This window comes from Atta cephalotes (assembly GCF_000143395.1).
Source record: "Atta cephalotes unplaced genomic scaffold scaffold00006, whole genome shotgun sequence".
Lineage (NCBI taxonomy): Eukaryota > Metazoa > Arthropoda > Insecta > Hymenoptera > Formicidae > Atta > Atta cephalotes.
In genome coordinates this window covers 7,654,403-7,673,328 of record NW_012130070.1, presented here as the reverse complement: position 1 = coordinate 7,673,328, position 18,926 = coordinate 7,654,403, and the positions used below count along the sequence as shown (strand labels likewise).

The 18,926-nt window shown below is 30.0% G+C and overlaps 1 protein-coding gene across 1 annotated transcript; it reads left to right on the top strand.

The window, feature by feature from the left end:
• Positions 1–4,124: 4,124 nt before the first annotated feature.
• Positions 4,125–16,068, top strand: LOC105626805 (metabotropic glutamate receptor 4). Its single transcript, XM_012208101.1, has 12 exons — positions 4,125–4,263; positions 7,691–7,942; positions 11,486–11,660; positions 11,758–11,864; positions 12,095–12,244; positions 12,369–12,502; positions 13,049–13,207; positions 13,390–13,556; positions 14,014–14,384; positions 14,922–15,073; positions 15,468–15,687; positions 15,824–16,068. Exons 2-12 carry the CDS (start codon positions 7,732–7,734, stop codon positions 16,066–16,068), a joined length of 2,091 nt encoding a protein of 696 aa, XP_012063491.1. The 5' UTR covers positions 4,125–4,263; positions 7,691–7,731.
• Positions 16,069–18,926: the final 2,858 nt, after the last annotated feature.

Sequence of the window (18,926 nt, the reverse complement as noted above, 5' to 3'; positions counted from 1 at the left end):
CATTATAAATACATTGTGTGTGTGTGTGTATGTGTGTGTGTGTGTGTGTGTGTGTGTGTGTGTATGTGTGTATGATTTCATTATGAATACCTTTCATCGTAATGAGAGATTTCTTTTGTACTGCTTGAATTCCAATATACATATATATTTAATCTCGCACCATATACAATATATTCCGAATATATTCTGTTCCTTACATTTCAAATTATGTTGATAAACGAGCTGTTATCACGAACTGTATTAAAATCTAGCATCTATTTTATGAATAAAATTTAGTTTGTATTGATTAATATTGCATTTATGTAAATTAGTCTATTATCTTTGGCCTTTTACCAAACTTTACATGCCGAAAAAAATGAAATTATGTGACTTTAATAAATTAAATTTTTTCTTATATAGTATTTTTTAGTAAGTCACAGAAATTAAATTAAATGTAATGATAAAAGATATAACGATTTAGTTTCTTTATTTGTTAAAATCACGCAACTTTATCTATCTTGGGATATATAAATTTGAAAGAAAAATATATAAAATGAAGATAAATTTCAATCCTTATTTAAAGATTTAATATTGTGAAAGTAAAAATATTAAATAAATATAAGTAATTATAATTAATGCTGTAATATAATTGATTATAAACATGAATATAACGCTTATATTATAATTATTACGCAGATATGTGATTATGCTAGAATTACGTATCACGTAAAAAAAGCAAGACGAATCTAATAATTTGATGCGAAACATTAATATTTATGAGCAAAAAATTGATTTTGTTATATATAAGCATACATATACATACGTGAATACATGTATATAATGCGTATAGATACGTGACGTGATTTAAACCATAAATCTCGTCCTTCATATCTAGTTATCCGTACAATATTTTCTCAATTTCCAATTATTAAGATAATATCGATTATTTCAATTATCTTAATTGAGGACAAATTACAATGGATTAATTAAGTACAGGTGAAAAAAGAAATTTCGTTTTAAAATACGCAAGAGAAATAATTCAAGAATGCAATCACATATTGTTACAGCTGACAATTCTAGACGTCAAATTCGCGTGTCCATAGCATTAATCACACAATCATCGCATTTGCGAGCAAAATTCAATGATGGATGTGCCCACATTAAATTAATATTTCGCGAGCATATATAGGCGATACATGTATGAACGGCGCAGTTAACACGCAGCCACATTTTGATGGTGCAGAGAAATAGCATTTCGATCTATTACCTCTCATAAGGCCGCAATAGCTAGCGACACGATCAAAAGAAAAGGCCACCCCTGTTACCCAACCGATCAGAATTTCATTACTGCCTATCATATACGTCGCTCCGTACGTGTCAAGTTGCATGCACTTGATAGAATTTACACCACAATATTCTGCTTTCCGAACGAGAGACGAGGGAAAAACGAGGCATTACGTTCATACCAATAATTAGATTCCTTGCGAAATACGCGGACTACATAACGATCGATCTTGCGTGGTCCAAATTATCGGCATGCCGGAGACTAAGAGATTAGATGGAAGTTACTTGAGTGCCGGACGTGTGGCTTCGTGGAAGCTAAAGAACCAAAAACAATTCCACGATATTTTTGCGCATTAAAATAATCGTAAATTAGTTTAAAAATACGTTCGCGAACAATAAAATGCATTCATTGTTAATAAATTGGAAATAAAAGTAACAAAGAAAATAAAATCTCGATATACGATATCTATAAAACATTTAATTACAGAAAGTATTCATTTGCAAAATATTTGCTTATCTAAACGATGAACTTTATATATTTTTTTTAAATAACGAGAAAAGTATTACGAATTTTTTCCATAGAAAATATGATTTTTTAATCACTTTGTTCACATTCATGCTATTCACGATGCTTTGCAAAAGGTGACAAAATACATTCAAAATCCATGAAACTTAATAACCGTAAATGTGTATGAAAAATAAAGATAGCTATATTGGAAAAAAGATCTTTTAGCCTGATAAATATTTAAGAACTTTAAAAAATCCATACAGCCTGTCCCTAAATTTTCCTCCTCTACTCCCTTGAGATATCGCACTTACTTTTCCATGATTTCTTCCTTTGCTCTAAAATTATGGAATACATCCTTCATATATAATGTACATAAATCCTTCATATAATGTAAAATATTTAAATTCTTGCGTATTTTAAAAATCAACCATATTTCTCGCTTATCATGTTATTTCTTACTACTTTTTATTTATATTGTTTTAAAAGCAAGAAAATCCTGCTGTGAAATTCATTAAGTAAATGTGACAGAGACAAAGCTGTTTACAAATAAAGATTTCTCAACATAAATAATTTCAAATTCTTTAATAATACGAAATATTATCTTACAAAATATACAGATAATAATGCAGATAATAAATAAATATTTAGTAATAAAGATTCGAATGTCCTTCATTTCATATCACTAATTACAAACCTAATACTACTAAAGATATGGCATTTATATATAGATGTCAAATTCTCATTCGGGAGTCGAAACAAGGATCATTATAGCACACAACAGCGTCTTATAATAAAGGAAGAATCGCGCTTTGAATATATAATATGTACCTAGGAATTTGAAACCATCCTCTAGCTAAGTATTTAACTGCTAATTTATTGAACTCATGGAATAATAATCTGTATATTGACTGGAAAATAATGCATACTGGATATCGATACTCAACTCAAATGCACACTTTTTGTTAGATTTATTATAAGATAAAAACGTTTGATGGCAAAAGAAACAGTCTAATGTGGTTTTAACAATTGAGCAATTATGGTAGATCCAACTGTCCAGTTGCTAAAATTACTTTATAATAGAGTAATAGAGTTAAATCACTTGCGATGCATGAAAAACATGGAACTTTTATTGTTGTAAAATTTATTATCATGTGAAACCTTAGGGAATAGTTAAAAATACGGGAAAAGAGGGAAACCATATTCGTACGTAACTACGTTTTTCTGTATGACACGACCAATCGATAATACCATTCGCGATGGGATTGGAAATCAGCGATCTCTGCACGACATACGAATCGCATACGAAAAATGTGCACAGAGAGGACCGGTCTAGGAGGAACGGATCGATACGAGAACATACATATATATATATATGATTTCGTAGCACGAAGAGAACATTTTTCAACGAGCGGTCGAAAGCCAAAGCACGGAACAAATAGGGATTTTTATTACGAATATCCATTTGTTTGACAAAGTAACAGAGTTTTTCCTCATCTCACAATCTCACCACGGAATTTCAATTGCGTAATTCATTTCGTAATCAATAAAGTGAAACAATCTCAATGATGTAAATTTGACTAAATCTCATCATTTGTCAATCAGAAGCGACATTCTATTATTATGTATCTATCAAAAGACAACTATTTTTATGGACAGTTAAAAGAAAAACATGACTAACATTTTTATATTAATATATCGATTAATGTCTAATGTCTGAAGTTTAATTTTGATAAATATTATTTAAAATGTAAAGATGTAAGGGGAAGTATAGGAGTCCGCGCGGTAATCGTTACGCAAGTGTAATAATAGAAATATTTATATGTCCATTTCTAATGTAAAGTATAAAAATATAAAAAGTTGGTAGTATAAAATCCGTTTTTTTTTAATATTTCAAAATTGTATTATTTAAAATATTTCAATATTCAAATATTTTAATATTACATTATTTAAAATATTTTAAAATTTGATTTTGTGACAAAAATTTTTACTACAAAAACGCTGTTTCCCGAACATGAGACAGAAACAATTTAATTTTGTAATTCGTGTTCATAATATCTTTAAGATTCAATGCAGCGAGTTCTGTTATTTAAATCATGATTTCTTTACAACTTAGTAAAAAAAAAGAGTTTTACTTTAGGTGTTCCATTTAGTCTATATTTTTCCATTAAGCTACATTTCCTTCCCACTCTTCTATTCATTCTTTGCTACGCCCATCTTTCTTCTAAAAGACCTCAAAGCACTACGTGTACTGCTCGATGAAGACCACGAATGAGCCCGCATTAGATACGATGCATTGTTAGAAACGTCTTCGAGAAAATGCATCCCTTTCTATCTCTCTGTGTTGCAGGCTTTTGAGGAACTTGAGGAACTACTAGGGAAATATAACATATGTATCGCCGTCAAAGAAAAGTTGGTGAAGGATTCCGGAGTCGCCGAGGAGGTTGCCTACGATGAAATAGTTTCAAAGTTGCTGACAAAACCGCGAGCGAAAGGTAAAATAAAAATTTAATAAACCGAACAAATTTTACTTATAAAGCAAAGTGTAAAAAACAAAAAATGTTTCTTTTTCATTAATTTTTCTTATTATTAATAAAACAATGTACAATTATTATTTATTATATTAGAGAAAAGTCGTTCATATTGACATAGCTCTTCTAAAGAGTGACACTTCTTTATTTCTCATAAATTAACTATTGCACTTTATTGATACTAATAAAATCATGAACTATTTAGCTAATTAAAGAAATACAAACTCATAATTCATATATTTGTTTGTTTCTATATCAAATCAGCTAAAAATAAATTCTACGAATGCGAAAATAAAATTCTTACTTTTTCTTTTGCAAATTGCGTAGTTTAAATAATAGTGACTATATTATTGATAATATTATGTTGTTTTAAATGCTTGTAATTTCCTAAATCAGTTTATTTATATATATTTTTTTATAGTTTTTTATAATACGATTTTAAATTAAAAATTGGAGTGCAGCGTAAACCGCCACACTTATCTGTAAAACAGACGACAGATGAGTTAATTTAATCTTTATAATGTTGCTTTTAGTGTCAAATAGCTCTATTGGAGCTGAAAGCAATTGTGCATAAATAGAAAAACTCTCAAAAAATTATCGCGTTACATATTTGCATCTTGCAGAACAGCATAAAATAAATATGTATATAATTCAATAAAAATGTTTTATAATGAAGTGAAAAGATTCTGGAAAATTTTATATACATTCATTTGTAGGTTTTATACAGATAATTTATACAGATAATTCCTGTAAAAGAAAAAAAATAGGAATACGTAACATTACCGCCTACTGTATCAGTTTTGGAGCCCATTTTGTCAGACATTCATTTTTGCTTATGTTACGAAAAAATTAATTATTGCAAAATTGCAAAGAGTATTATAAAAACTCTTATGCTATTTGACAGAAGACACTCTCTAATTTGTACTTATATTTTTAAAGTTTTATTTTTACCTTTTGTTTAAGAAATATTATCTAAAAATAAAGTAATATGTCGATATCGATGACTTTCCTCCGTAATATCACATGTCACAATTTTTGACGCCCTTAGAAGTATTAATTCAACATACACGATAAATTTCCTCTCATCCTCTCTCATTCTTTTCTCTTTTAAATTATAAATCTGTATATATATCAACTTTGCGAATAAGCCGTGAAATCTTAGCCGACGTTTCTTCGATAATCCGTTCTTGGATGGAATAAATGTCATTAAAAAGGATTTATATTTAAATTATTGTCGCATTCTCATTTCAATAGTCTGTCCATTCATACGATACACCACTCTTCTAGTGGAAGTAAATTATCTTAAAACGCAAACGAATTTTCGAACGCGGGAAAGATACAATTACGAAACAGTATCGTATCGTGGTGACTGCAACAAAGACTTCGATTTTATTCGATCCGTTTCAAATTGACGAAATGGACTCATTATCGAAATGGAAACGCGACTCATTCCAGACAGTACTGTGTCAGATACAATTCGAACTTTGTTGAAAATCTCCAGAACTCGCCTACTTTCTCCACTTCTACTTCGAATTTTCCAAGTGAGACGAACGAACATTAAATCATCGGCTTTCTTCGCAAATTAAACAAACGGATACAGTTTTAATTGAATATTTGTACACGCATGTCTTCAATCGATCTATTCACGAAATAACAAACTATTTGCACGTAGATTGCACGTGGGAAAAATTAAATCATCTCTTTTAGTATAATATGTATTTTATGTTAAATAATGTTGTCTTCAAAGCCAGAAAAGGTGACATTAATATTTGTATTTCATTTCAATTGACGGAACGTGTTACCTCAATTACGATATCAGTATAAATTTCCGATATAAAGTTAAGTAAAATAACACATGAAGAGAAAATTGCGATCAGATTACGATCAAATTACGATGTCAGTCTTGTAATGAGCTTATTTAAATATTATCTTATGTTACACAAAGAAATAAAATAAATAAAATCGAACCATATATTTATACATGTCGATAAAATATCAGAGTCTTCCGAGGTATATACATATAACTTGTACACTTTAAAAGACAAATCAAATGTGAGATGACAGAGAAACGAGCGGATAATCATCCCGCTAAAGCAAAATAAGAAATGGAAGAAAGTGAAAACGACTGTAAGATGTATAAAAATTATACTGTTGTTACATAAATCTTTTTACATCCGTATATACGAAGAAAAGAAGTATAATTAATAACGTTCTCTATTCAAGTTAGAAGAGTAATCTTGTTTCAAGAATATAAGAATTTTGCGACTTTATCTGATGAATAATGCGTGCTTTCTTTGCAGTCTTAAATATTTCATCTATGTAATCTATTCAACATAGTCCTAAACCTTAAGATCCCTCCAGAGGCGATGACTTAGAATATTTTACTTGGACAAATTTTCAGTTAATATTTTTTTATAAATAATTCGCTTCTGAAGAGAGGAAATATTTTTTTAAAGAACTAAAATTGAGAGAGAGAGAGAGAGAGAGAGAGAGAGAGAGAGATTAAACGGTTCGTTAATATACTTGTCCAAGAATACTTCTTTCTCTGTACAAGATATTAGGTCAAGAGAGATTTATTGAAAAAGAAAGAGAGAGAGAGAGAGAGAGAGAGAGAGAGAGAAGAAAAGAATATGTAACAAAAACCGGAAAATTCCATAAGCAACAAACTGGGTATACAATGTTTATTACGGTAACGGAAGTAATTACACTTTTTAATAGGATATGCAAAATTTTTCACGCTCAATTATTTTTATTAGAACTAATAAATAAAATTAATTTACTAAGTATTTTTTAAGTACATTCTTTTCAACAATTCTGTTAGTTATTAAAGTGTTTTTTTGTAAAACGATTGTAAAAAGAAGATAAATATCTATAAAATTTTTCTCAAAAGGATATTTTCATCTCTTTGATTCACAGCAATTCAAATTTAAAGTACCCAATTTTATCTAAGAAAGGCATATACGACGTTGGCAAAGAATATATTTTATTGTTTGAGATCTACTATACTTCGTATCCTATACTCCGAAGGAAAAAGTATCTTGCGATAAACATCTATTTTATGTAGAATTTCCTCGTAGACCCTTTTATATAACCAAACCATTCTCGACTTTGTAAGGTCGAACTTATGCTTCCTTTTACGTACCCTCATCGATTTCTGCTTGTATAATCTCGATTCCCCCGGGAATCACCGATCGTGACATAAAGTAAAACGGTTCATCGGCACTTTTTCAATGAAAGCTGGAACCCTTCTCATTTGGGGAAAACGAATTTTTGCAATGCTGGTAGGTGATAAAATAAAATCGAATGGTGAAGATTCTTTTATCGCGATATATAAGCGTGAAAAAGCGTTATGCGCAACTTTACAGGTGCCTCTCAACTTGTACTGCTATAGGTTGCATTATCTTCGGTTCCGATCAAGAAGTTGCCGGGGTCATGAGGGCGGTCAGGCGTCGTAAAGCGACCGGGATTTTTTCTTGGATTGGAAGCGACGGCTGGAGTGCAAGAGGATTAGTGAGTAACGGTAACGAGCCGGAAGTCGAGGGCACTCTATCGGTTCAACCTCAGGCGAATCCCGTTAAGGGTTTCGAAGAGTATTTCCTCAACTTGACCGTTGAGAACAATCGCAGAAATCCCTGGTTTGTCGGTAAGAGAGTGCTAAAGGATACTGGATCTACGATAAGAGCAAAACTTAGCAAATTCTAGTTTGCATAGCAATTGTAGTTTGCACATGCACGTGGATATGCATATACAGTTGTGGTTGTTAGAAGTTTCTTTATTGTCAATATATTCTAATGAATTTTGGCACGCAAATATAATCTTGCTAAGAGCAAAAGCACAAGGTAGACAAAGTGTGTCGACTATTGTGTCGCTTATGCCAAAGAAAATTCTTGGCAGTTATATAATTCGTCTAAAAATATTTAATTTTTTTAAATAAAAGAAACTACTAAATTCTGGGTAAATTATTTAATTTTAACCAAATCTCTAAAGGCAACGAATTAATATTAATTTTAAGTAGAATATCTATACAAGGCAATAAGCCTAGCATGTTGTCGGTGTAAAACGGATTATATTGTTCAAACTTTACATTACATACAAACTTCCAAACGTTTCACAGAATCATCTTTAGTGATTAAATGACTTACAAATATTCATATATATAATGGTCTTGTATTCATTTCATCAGTTAAGCGTAATTAGATTACAATAAAATTGTCGTGATTCTTCGTAAGAGTATCGAATTCGGAGTGATAATCCATGACAAGTAGAATAAAATTCTTTTACCTTTATTATGGTGATATAGACTGTAAGGTAAGCGATAGATTATGAATGGAAAAATACTGAAATCCATTGTTCTTACCTTAGAAATGTAAAAAATTGCTAGAATGACAGGAACAACAATTAGATGTTAATAGATTGTTGGACACAGTCGAAATGACATAAAAGAATAGCACAAGATAAAACAAAATAAAATCAAAGGAGTGATCCAATTAGGAAAGGGGAAAATATTGTCTAATTTAATTTCTGGAATAATACGTCTCTAATAGAAATAGACTTCTGAAAGAAATTCACTTTGCTTAATTCGTTTTTTTTTTGTTTGTTTAATTGTCGTCTCAGAAGTTAATTTTTTTTTTGTAATGTTTCTCGTTATTCAGAACTCTTTTCCAGTTAAAATGATGATTATTATGCTCTTCAACCCGCGTGTTTAGCTGTCGTTTAATTTGGCCAACATACGTGGCGTCACAAGACAAGAGCTCTCATAGCAATGTGTATATTTTCTTGACAAGAAAATATACACATTGCTATGAGACCTAAGTATCCATTGAGTTTTTGCCAGTTTTGAAGAAACTTTTTAACATATTAGGAATTGAAAAAACCAGTCTTAATTATTACATTTCCTTGTAATAGATAAAAATTTCTCTGAGTTCTTTATGAAAGGAAACGTAAACTTTTTCTTTAACAATATGTTCCTTGTTTAATTTGTTGTTTAAACGTTTTCTTAAAAAAAAAAACAGTTATTTAGGCTTATATTTAATTGTCGAGAATATGAAAATTAAAAGATAACAATTATCAATGAGACAATTATCAAACTTATCAATGAGACAATTATCAAGATAACAATTATTAAATTATTAAATATTGTTTCTATGAAATTTTTTCTGTGGAAGAACAGATCAAATAAGAGAATTATTGTGTCCATCATGCCATAAACCACTCCCCTTTTATGTGATAAAGAATGGTGAGAAATAAAAATTCAAATATCTAACGTCAAGAAAATTTAAATTATTGTTCTCACCAATTTTCATTGTGAACTGCAATCGCTCGTGTAACGAATTGAAAATTCTTAGTATATCGTTAAAAGAGTCAAGCGGCAGAGACAAGAAAATGTCATCAATGTATCGTAAATAGAAGGGCAAATATTAGATTTAATGCTCTCAAATCTTCTAAAACCAGATTCGACACAATCAGGAATAGCGGAGAGCCCATAGGCATAAAATCAAAAATCTGTTTATAAGAGATACTTATTTATTAAATTTAAACTAAATCGAGTTTAAATACTAGACGTATCGCAAGAAATTCATCTTGTGGGATGGAACTATTATTGGAAATCATATTCCATTTTTTTCGATATGCAGTCAAGTCAGTGGACAAAGTTCGTAAAGTTTGAATTATTTGATTTTATTCAAAATACATTCTTTTAGAGGTAATAGCCAAGCCAGAAATGATTGGTCGGTCGACATCAATCAATCGGTGAATTAGCATTGATTCGACGTTGATCGGTCAATTTTTTTGGCTGAGAGCGATTTGAACGTTCAATCAAATCGTAAAATGACTTTTAAAAATTATTTTTGTGATGCTATTGAAAATGCTCGTCACATTGTTTAAATACTGGAAATGTTATTATGACGATATCCTTTCGTATTTTGAGTTTTGAAAATAATCATATCGGAAAATCAAAACTATGTCGAGTGAATATAGTGAATGATTTAACATAATAACATGATTTTTTTTGCTAAAAATGAACTGAAGCAACACGATGAGATGGTGCATTGTCATGCAAAAGAAATCAATTGTCTGATATTCGAATTAAATGCACCGAATACTATCTTTATAGAGACGCCTAATTCCTATTCCAATAATCTTATAGAAAATTTTGATTGGTTTATGATGGCTAGCTTCACTTTTTCAATATTTTTTGCGGAAATCGCTGATCTCGCAAGACCTGATCGATTGTCATCGATTGACATTTATAATGTCAATATCTTTCTACTCTCAAAATGTTCAACTCGTAAACTTATGTACTACTGTGTACGGAATAGACAATCATCCCCATACACAATTTTTATCAATTGAGACATTTCGATAAAAGTTTTACCAAGTTTGAAATAATGTTAGCTCTTTATTCGTAACTCATTTTTCGAAAACTAATAAAACTGTCGCTTAAATTGTCATAACTTAATATCTATTCATCTGAATGTTACAAAATTTTAGCAAATGTAAATTATATAAATGTATTTTTCAAATACAAAATATATACACATCAGAAAGTGCTACGGTTCTTTTTATTTTAAAAAGCTCAATTATTTTTTAAATGGACTTTATATATATAACTGTGTATGAGTGCGACACGATTTTAATTGTTTTCTATAAACAATAAAAATAAACGACACAATAGTCGGCTGATATTTTGTTTATCAAATGTGCTTTAAGTACATCGATATTTAACGTTTCCATATATTACGGATGTATTCTTTATTATTAGCTGCTGAACGAAATGATCGAAGCATTCCGCTTATGATATATCCTTACGTATTTTTACATATGTTGCAATTCTCTTCTCTTCGTTAAAATAAAAGAGTTTTACGCGCGCGCATATAATATTTACTTGAAATCACATTCTCATTTTGTATACTGTACGTTGATTTCTTAAAACCTGGTTTCAAGTCTCTCAACGTAAGATTATTTTTAACTTATTCTTTTCTTTTTATTCTTAAAAAAAAGATAATTCTCTATTCTTTTCAAATTCTTAGAAAAAGGATAATTCTTCAAAAAGATAAAGAGTAAATTGAACCGGAAACTTCAATCTAAAGTTAATCTTACATTGATGAAACCGGGCTTAAGTCGTTCCGACAGATATCGAATTATCACATGCTGGAATAAAAAAAACAATTTCTTATGTTGATTTCAGAATTTTGGGAAGATCATTTTAAATGTCAATATCCAAACGCGCCCCGGACGCCATATAATGTAAATTACACAAGAAATTGCACGAAGAAGGAACGTCTTACCAAACAGAATACGGCTTTCGAAGACCAACTGCAATTTGTTTCCGATGCAGTAATGGCATTCGCTTACGCTTTTCGGTAATTGGAATCTTTTCTGACAGATTAGACCAGTTTTAAAAAATTTTATGTATACCATAAAATTGTAAGAAAAAGGTATTATTCTTTTTCTTTTCAGAGATATGCACACCGATCTTTGCCACGGAAAAGCGGGATTGTGCGATGAAATGAAACCGATTAACGGAACGCTGCTTTTGCAGTACCTGCGCCATGTGGATTTCGAGGGTAAGCTGACAAAGCGTTTTCTTGGAAGTTTTAAAGCGCGAATATATCTAGTGTGAATAATTGGAATTTATATCGTAAATCGATACATGTTTATCTTTTTGATGCTTTCGCATAGAATAATATTAATGAAAAAGATGATAGGATGTTCCCACTATTATCGTGATTAGCTACTTATATGTCTCGATCAAGTTTTCATGATACTCATAGGCGATCGAACGACTACGTTTAAGGTCTAAGCGGAGACAAATTCAAATTCGACAAGGATGGAGATGGACCAGCACGGTACAACATCATACATTTCAAGCAAATCGAACCGGGCAAGTACAAGTGGATTCGCGTTGGCAAATACTTGGAAGGCGAACTGCGACTGAACATGTCGGGTAAACTCGTACATTTTCATGTTACGAAACACGCTTGAACGTGTCCATTCTATTCTACAACATCCTATTAAATACAGTACGTTCTATAGTTTCTACATTGTTGTTGTATATGTATTTGTTTTAGAAATCCAATTTAAGCTTGAACATCCTCAGCCACCCGAAAGCGTATGTTCCTTGCCTTGCGAAGTCGGTCAGGCAAAGAAATACGTCGAGGGTGAAAGATGCTGCTGGCATTGCTTTAATTGTACTCCATATCAGGTAACGTGTTTAGATAATTAAGCGCTTGATCTGATTTAATATTTGATTTCTTCATTTTTAAAGAATACAAGTACTATATCCCGAGTTAATAATTCACGAGATAACAGATTTGAAAAGTCAGTATCATATACTGACTTTATTTACTAAAATTTTCGTTACACGTTAAATACGTGTCAAACGAAGATAAAAGATATTTATGCGACTTCTTTATAGTGTGTCCAAATAATTTTATTTTAATGTTTTATACTTCTATCTTTTTTAAATATTTTTCATAGTCACTCATATCGTTGCAACGTAATACGGGAAAAATAATAAGATTCTTTAACGAAGAATAACGAATAATACTTGAACTCGATAAAATGTTTCTCGGAAAAAGAAAAAAAATTGGAACGTTATTGTGAAAAACTGATGAAAAAGAACTGTTAACTGAATTATATATAAATGATGTGAATTTGCGAATCGAATTATATTACATAAGAATATCGAATTCAACCGTGTTATATTCTACTCTTCAGAAAAAAGAATTTTATTCTGTTACTCACATAGATACGGCATCCTAAAGATGAGACGCAGTGTATGCAGTGTGAACGAGGTACGCTGCCGGATGAAACGCATTCGATGTGCCGGGAAGTTCCAGAGGAATTCCTACGTCCAGAAAGTGGTTGGGCAATAGGTGCAATGTCTTTTTCTGCCACGGGGATGTTGGTAGGTATTTCTTGTACTAGATTAATTTTTCGCAAAATTAATCTTCTAAAATTGAGAGATTTAAAATCCTATATATATATCTCAATTGTATCTCAAATTGCAATAATCATATTATATATTTTATGCCATAGCCGTTTATATATTTGATTTGTGCATATACGTTTTGTGCAAAAAAAAAACAGGTGACATTATTTGTCTGCGGAGTTTTCCTCAAACACAATGATACGCCTGTTGTACGCGCGTCTGGACGAGAACTATCTTATGTTCTTCTCTCGGGAATTCTGCTCTGTTATCTCGTCACATTCACTCTGATATTCAAGCCCACGCACATTGTCTGCGGTATTCAAAGGTAAAAAAAAAACCTATAAATCTTTTCGGGTGTATTCCACAAGTTCCGACACGACAGCATTAATCTCTTTGTTCCTGCCAGACTGTTACAGTTACTCCGTAAATTACATTTCTCATGTACGATCAATGCTACCCAAGTAAGAGTGGCAGTTTTACTAGTTGTTACATGGTTCACGAATCTAATAACTCTCCAACTTATTTTTCTACTTTCTTCTTAATGCAATTTATCATGGTAGTGAGAGTGTAAAAAATTCCCTTAAAACAATATCGTGGTGAAAACGGAGTAAAAGTTTAGAGAAAAATAACGTGAAAAAATAAAGAAATCTCTTTGTATATCAAACCAAAATCACTACCAGAAGTACGAATTGTATACAGGAAGCAACTTTTCTTAATTAAATAATTTTTCATTGAACTTTTTGTTAAGAAAAACGGAGATATAATTTCGTCTCTGCTGACAGATTCGCCGCAGGCTTTTGTTTCACGGTAGTATACGCGGCTTTGTTAACGAAGACCAACCGGATCTCAAGAATCTTCAACGCCGGGAGTGCAAAGAGGCCGTCCTTCATATCACCACGATCGCAACTTATTATCTGTTCCGGATTGATCTCTGTGCAAATCTTAATTAACATAGTTTGGATGATTATCGATCCTGCCAGAGCGATGCATCACTATCCTACGATGGAAGACAATCTGCTCGTATGCAACAACTACATAGATACCAGCTATATGATCGCATTTACGTATCCCATAATATTGATAATTGTGTGTACTATCTACGCTATCCTCACGAGAAAAATTCCAGAAGCTTTCAACGAGAGTAAACACATCGGTAAGTTTACTTTTTCATCATGATATCCACTCCTTATTATATTACACATAAGTCACCACATTACACTAGTTATTGTTTACTACATTATTAATTTACACCGCTGTTACGTGCTATTATTTTATAATTGGAAAAAGCTGATAGAATCAATAAAATAACAACAGCACTATTCTTCAAATTTTATATGCGATATGTGTAAATATAATAATAATAATGCATCATAAGAGTATTAAACATTTGTTATAATAAATATAGCTTACAATATATAAAGAAATAATAAACGCAATGTTAATCGGATTAAAAATTCAATCATACAATTACAATGCAATTGTATGTAAAAGATGTTTAACATAAAAGATATTATATCTTTCAATTGTATGTGGATAAGTCAATAATAAACCTTTAGATAAATAATAATTAAATTATTAAAAATTTTTAACACTTTGATTGTTGAAAATTAAAATTATTTATTTACCATATAATAATGTTTAACGAAACTCAAAAGAATAATATTGTTAAGAAATAACATTTCTAATTCAGGTTTAACGATGTATACAACATGCGTCATATGGCTTGCTTTCGTTCCTTTGTACTACGGTACCGGAAGCAACGTTGCATTGAGAATTACCTCAATGTCTGTAACAATCAGTCTTTCTGCATCCGTGACGGTGGTTTGTCTCTTCAGTCCAAAGGTGAAGCTTGACACTTTGAATGTTTATATAGAAACGCTCGCCTTTAAAATGAACGTGATCAAGTATTTAATTATTGCAACTCCTTGTTGAAGTCTCGGATATGTTCAGTAGTTATAAATGATGACAAATCAAGTTAAATTTAAATTAATACAATCGTGATCTATTTAGAAATTTTAGAATGTTAAAAATTTACATTTGCCTTAATGTTTCTCAAAATATATGTTATAAATGGGACAAGCTTTTAAAAAACGAATTTTAACTTACAATTCTTTTAATGTAAAAAATTGAAGCTGAATTATTTCTTTAATATACAATATCGAATTTTGTTAAATCATTAGATTAATTTTTTAATTTTAATTTAATTTATTATAAAGCAATTCATTTATATATGCAGCTGTATATTATTTTAATTCGACCTGAGAGAAACGTACGTCCAACCGTAAGGGCAGGAAGGCCCAACCCGACGAAAAGTTCGGCGATAACTGCCACAAATGCCTCGAGTATGATAGGACCGGTGACAGCAACGACAGTTTTGACAGCTGCAACTTGCGATCAAAATAAAGCCATCAAGAAACATATCGCGTCCACGATGGACTGCTCTACTCAAAGCGAATGTAAGTACAATCCCCAAGCTCTCTGTTCAATAATTCCACATAACTTGAATATAATTTTCAGGTATTTTTTATTTCTCCATTTACATACTATGTCCCACAAATTATACGCACAGCATCTCTGTATTTTTGTTCGCAGGCTACGAAATGGAAATGAAGGAACGAAAAAACGGGGATTCGCTAACGTGCATTTCGCGATCAACGCAGACAACTATCAATGAGAAAGAATTTGTGGCCGTCGTGACGAGTAATAAAAAATCGCCAGATGTGATCGTGTCCGCGAATAACATGGAATCAATAAATAATACGACAACAACGAAACGAATTAACAACAATGGGAGGATAGGTAATGGACCGCTTTCTCAAAGCGACGTTTCCTTATAGCGGAAGATAGAGCTGTCAACAGAATCACCGGTATTAACTGTTAGTTTAAAACCGATCTCGAAGAATCCCGTTATCGTCTGATTTATTCAACTGTATATATGATAGATCTACGCCAACGTATTTTTCAGCATAACGAGGTAGGCAAAATATTAGTTTTGAAGATTATTTGAAAAAGCAATTAAACACCAGATATCTCTTGTCAGGGTTCGACCGCAAAATAATAACCAGACTCCAAATAAATTGTCGAGTAATACGTACTTAAAATTATTCGTATGATTGGATTAGAGTTAAGTAAATCTGAAGTAGAAGAAATTTATTATACGTATTGTGTGAACGTGCCGAACATCTGTAATCCTTAAGTTTACCCTACGTAAAATGACAAATAAACATAAACGAAGCATAAAAGAAAGAGTATTAGAATTAAAGATCATTTTATTAAATTAATTATGTAATATAATGTGCGCAACGAAGAAATGTATAATTTATAAGATTATTATAATTTATAATGAATCTCATCATTTCATCGTACTTACTGTTATTTATAATACAAATACAAAACGTAATTAAATATCAATTTTTCTGGAAAAATCTTTAAAATTATTCTAATAAGAACAAAACTTATTATATAATTTCACTCGTATCTAACGAGTAAAATAGGTAGATATTTAACGGTTTATGCATTTTATTTTGTACCCTTTTATAAAAAAACATTAATATTGATATTATTGACAATTCGACAGATACCAAATATTCTAACATTTCGAAATGCAATATAAAATTTATACATTTTATAATCCATATAATATTCTATTACAAATTTAAAAATTGAATCTTTTTCTTTATTTCAAATTATGACTTAATTTATATTTTCATTAAATTCTTAAACTATTAATCACCTTAAAGATAAGTACTTAAAAAAAAAAACCTCTTGAGATCAAACTTTCAATATTTTGCTTTATATTTTTATACATTATATATTAACAATTGCGAAAAAATTCTGTATTATCTCTTTAAATTCACAAAATCTCAATGTCTGCATTATCTCAACATTTCTTGTCATGTAATATGCTATCATAAAAATGTTTAAATATGATTCAATATAAATAAAAAAAAATTATCTTTGAAAAAGAATATCTTCTAATATATTTATGAGGTAAATGTAATTTAAGAATATTTTCATTTATTAGATAATAAATTAATAAATTTAAAAAAAAGAATTAGCATTAAGCATAGTGTTCATATTGCTACATAAGTTACATCTAATCATTGTAAATATATATATTTGTAAACTTAGAGATAAATTTAATGCGCATTTCATGCATCGTTTGATTAAATGAAATGTGAGTGTATTTTAGACGTATAATATATTAGGCTAATACTGTAATATTAAATTTATTGTTTAGGAAAATTTTCTGCAAACTATAGGAATTGCTCTTTGTAGAAAGAACATGCGCAAATTGCACAGTATCATAATAGTGCATATTTGATTTTGATTATTATCAAATGTGATTTTTATCATTATCAGAATTCAATTAAATGTATTAGGTGTAGTAAAAAGAAATCCATTATTTTTCCATTCAATTTCATGCAAAAATAATGGATTTCTTTTTATTACATCTAATATTATAAAACAGATTCTTATTGATATGAGAAAGACTGTGTTAATTTTATATAAGATTAGATGTATTCCATTCGCGTTAAACGTTTCTATACACTGTATTAAAAAATCTATTTTATATTTTGCTGTGAAAAACTTTTAACACTGCATTCAATTATTTACAATGGCCATCAATTTATCTGTGATTTATTTGTATATATGTCAAATATAATCAATTGATGCATATTTGTAAATCATTATATCATATCACTATACATGAAATATCTCAAATTCTTTGCACATACACGAACATTAATATGAGTACAGCTGTGTAAACTGTACTGCGTAAAGATATAATAAATAATATGTTAACATTTTTCTTTTTTTATCAGACTTTGAATATACATAAATAAGTCTGACAATCACAATTTAATACATATTCACATTTGTGTCGCGCACGCGCATTCGCTGTATGATTTTTAATTTTAATAAGAAAGATAAAATTTCAGTTTTAATAAAATAACATAAAACTAGAAAACTATTGAAAACGAAAGAATAAAATTTAGCACTCGCGTATTATCGTGTCAAAAGAATATTTCAATGTGTACATTTGTTATACATTGTGCACTTTATTCAAACAATATTTAACATATTCACTGCCTTCGTATCCGAAACCGACTTTCGATGTGATTCCGCTGCTATCACTACATAAAAATAAGTGTTCATTCTTTTAATTTTTTAAATTGGTCTTTTGATGTTATGCATATAACGATTTAGAAATTGAAAAGCATCTGATACGCGGGCAATGGATATGTTAAAATTTATAAAAATTAAAATTATAAATATAAAGCCAATATGAAGGAAAACATTGACATTCCTCGACAAATATTTACAATCACATGTACGCATGTATGTATATATATATATATAAATACATTATAGATAAATAATTGTACATACGCATGTAATAATAATATCGTATATATAAATAAGAATGTGTTGTGTAGCGTTCGCGTAAGGAACCAATTTAATTATAATATCCTTTTGAATTATGACAAAACTGCGTGAGTGATTATGCGACGTATAAATTCCGAATACAATGCACAAGAACGCAATGTCAAAAATATATATATTATAAATATATACTATATATATATATATATATATATATATATATATATATATATATNTTAGTTCGTTACGTACGTAGTTAAGTAATTAAATTTAAACGTTTTAAATTTAAACGTTAAAATTTAAAAAG

Bases quoted from the DNA above. Each gene is read 5' to 3' on its own strand.
- LOC105626805 (XM_012208101.1), top strand. From the start codon at position 7,732: ATGAGGGCGGTCAGGCGTCGTAAAGCGACCGGGATTTTTTCTTGGATT. The intron at 11,661-11,757 runs GTAATTGGAATC...TTTTCTTTTCAG, and splicing joins GCATTCGCTTACGCTTTTCG to AGATATGCACACCGATCTTT. The intron at 13,208-13,389 runs GTAGGTATTTCT...AAAAAAAAACAG, and splicing joins TTTCTGCCACGGGGATGTTG to GTGACATTATTTGTCTGCGG.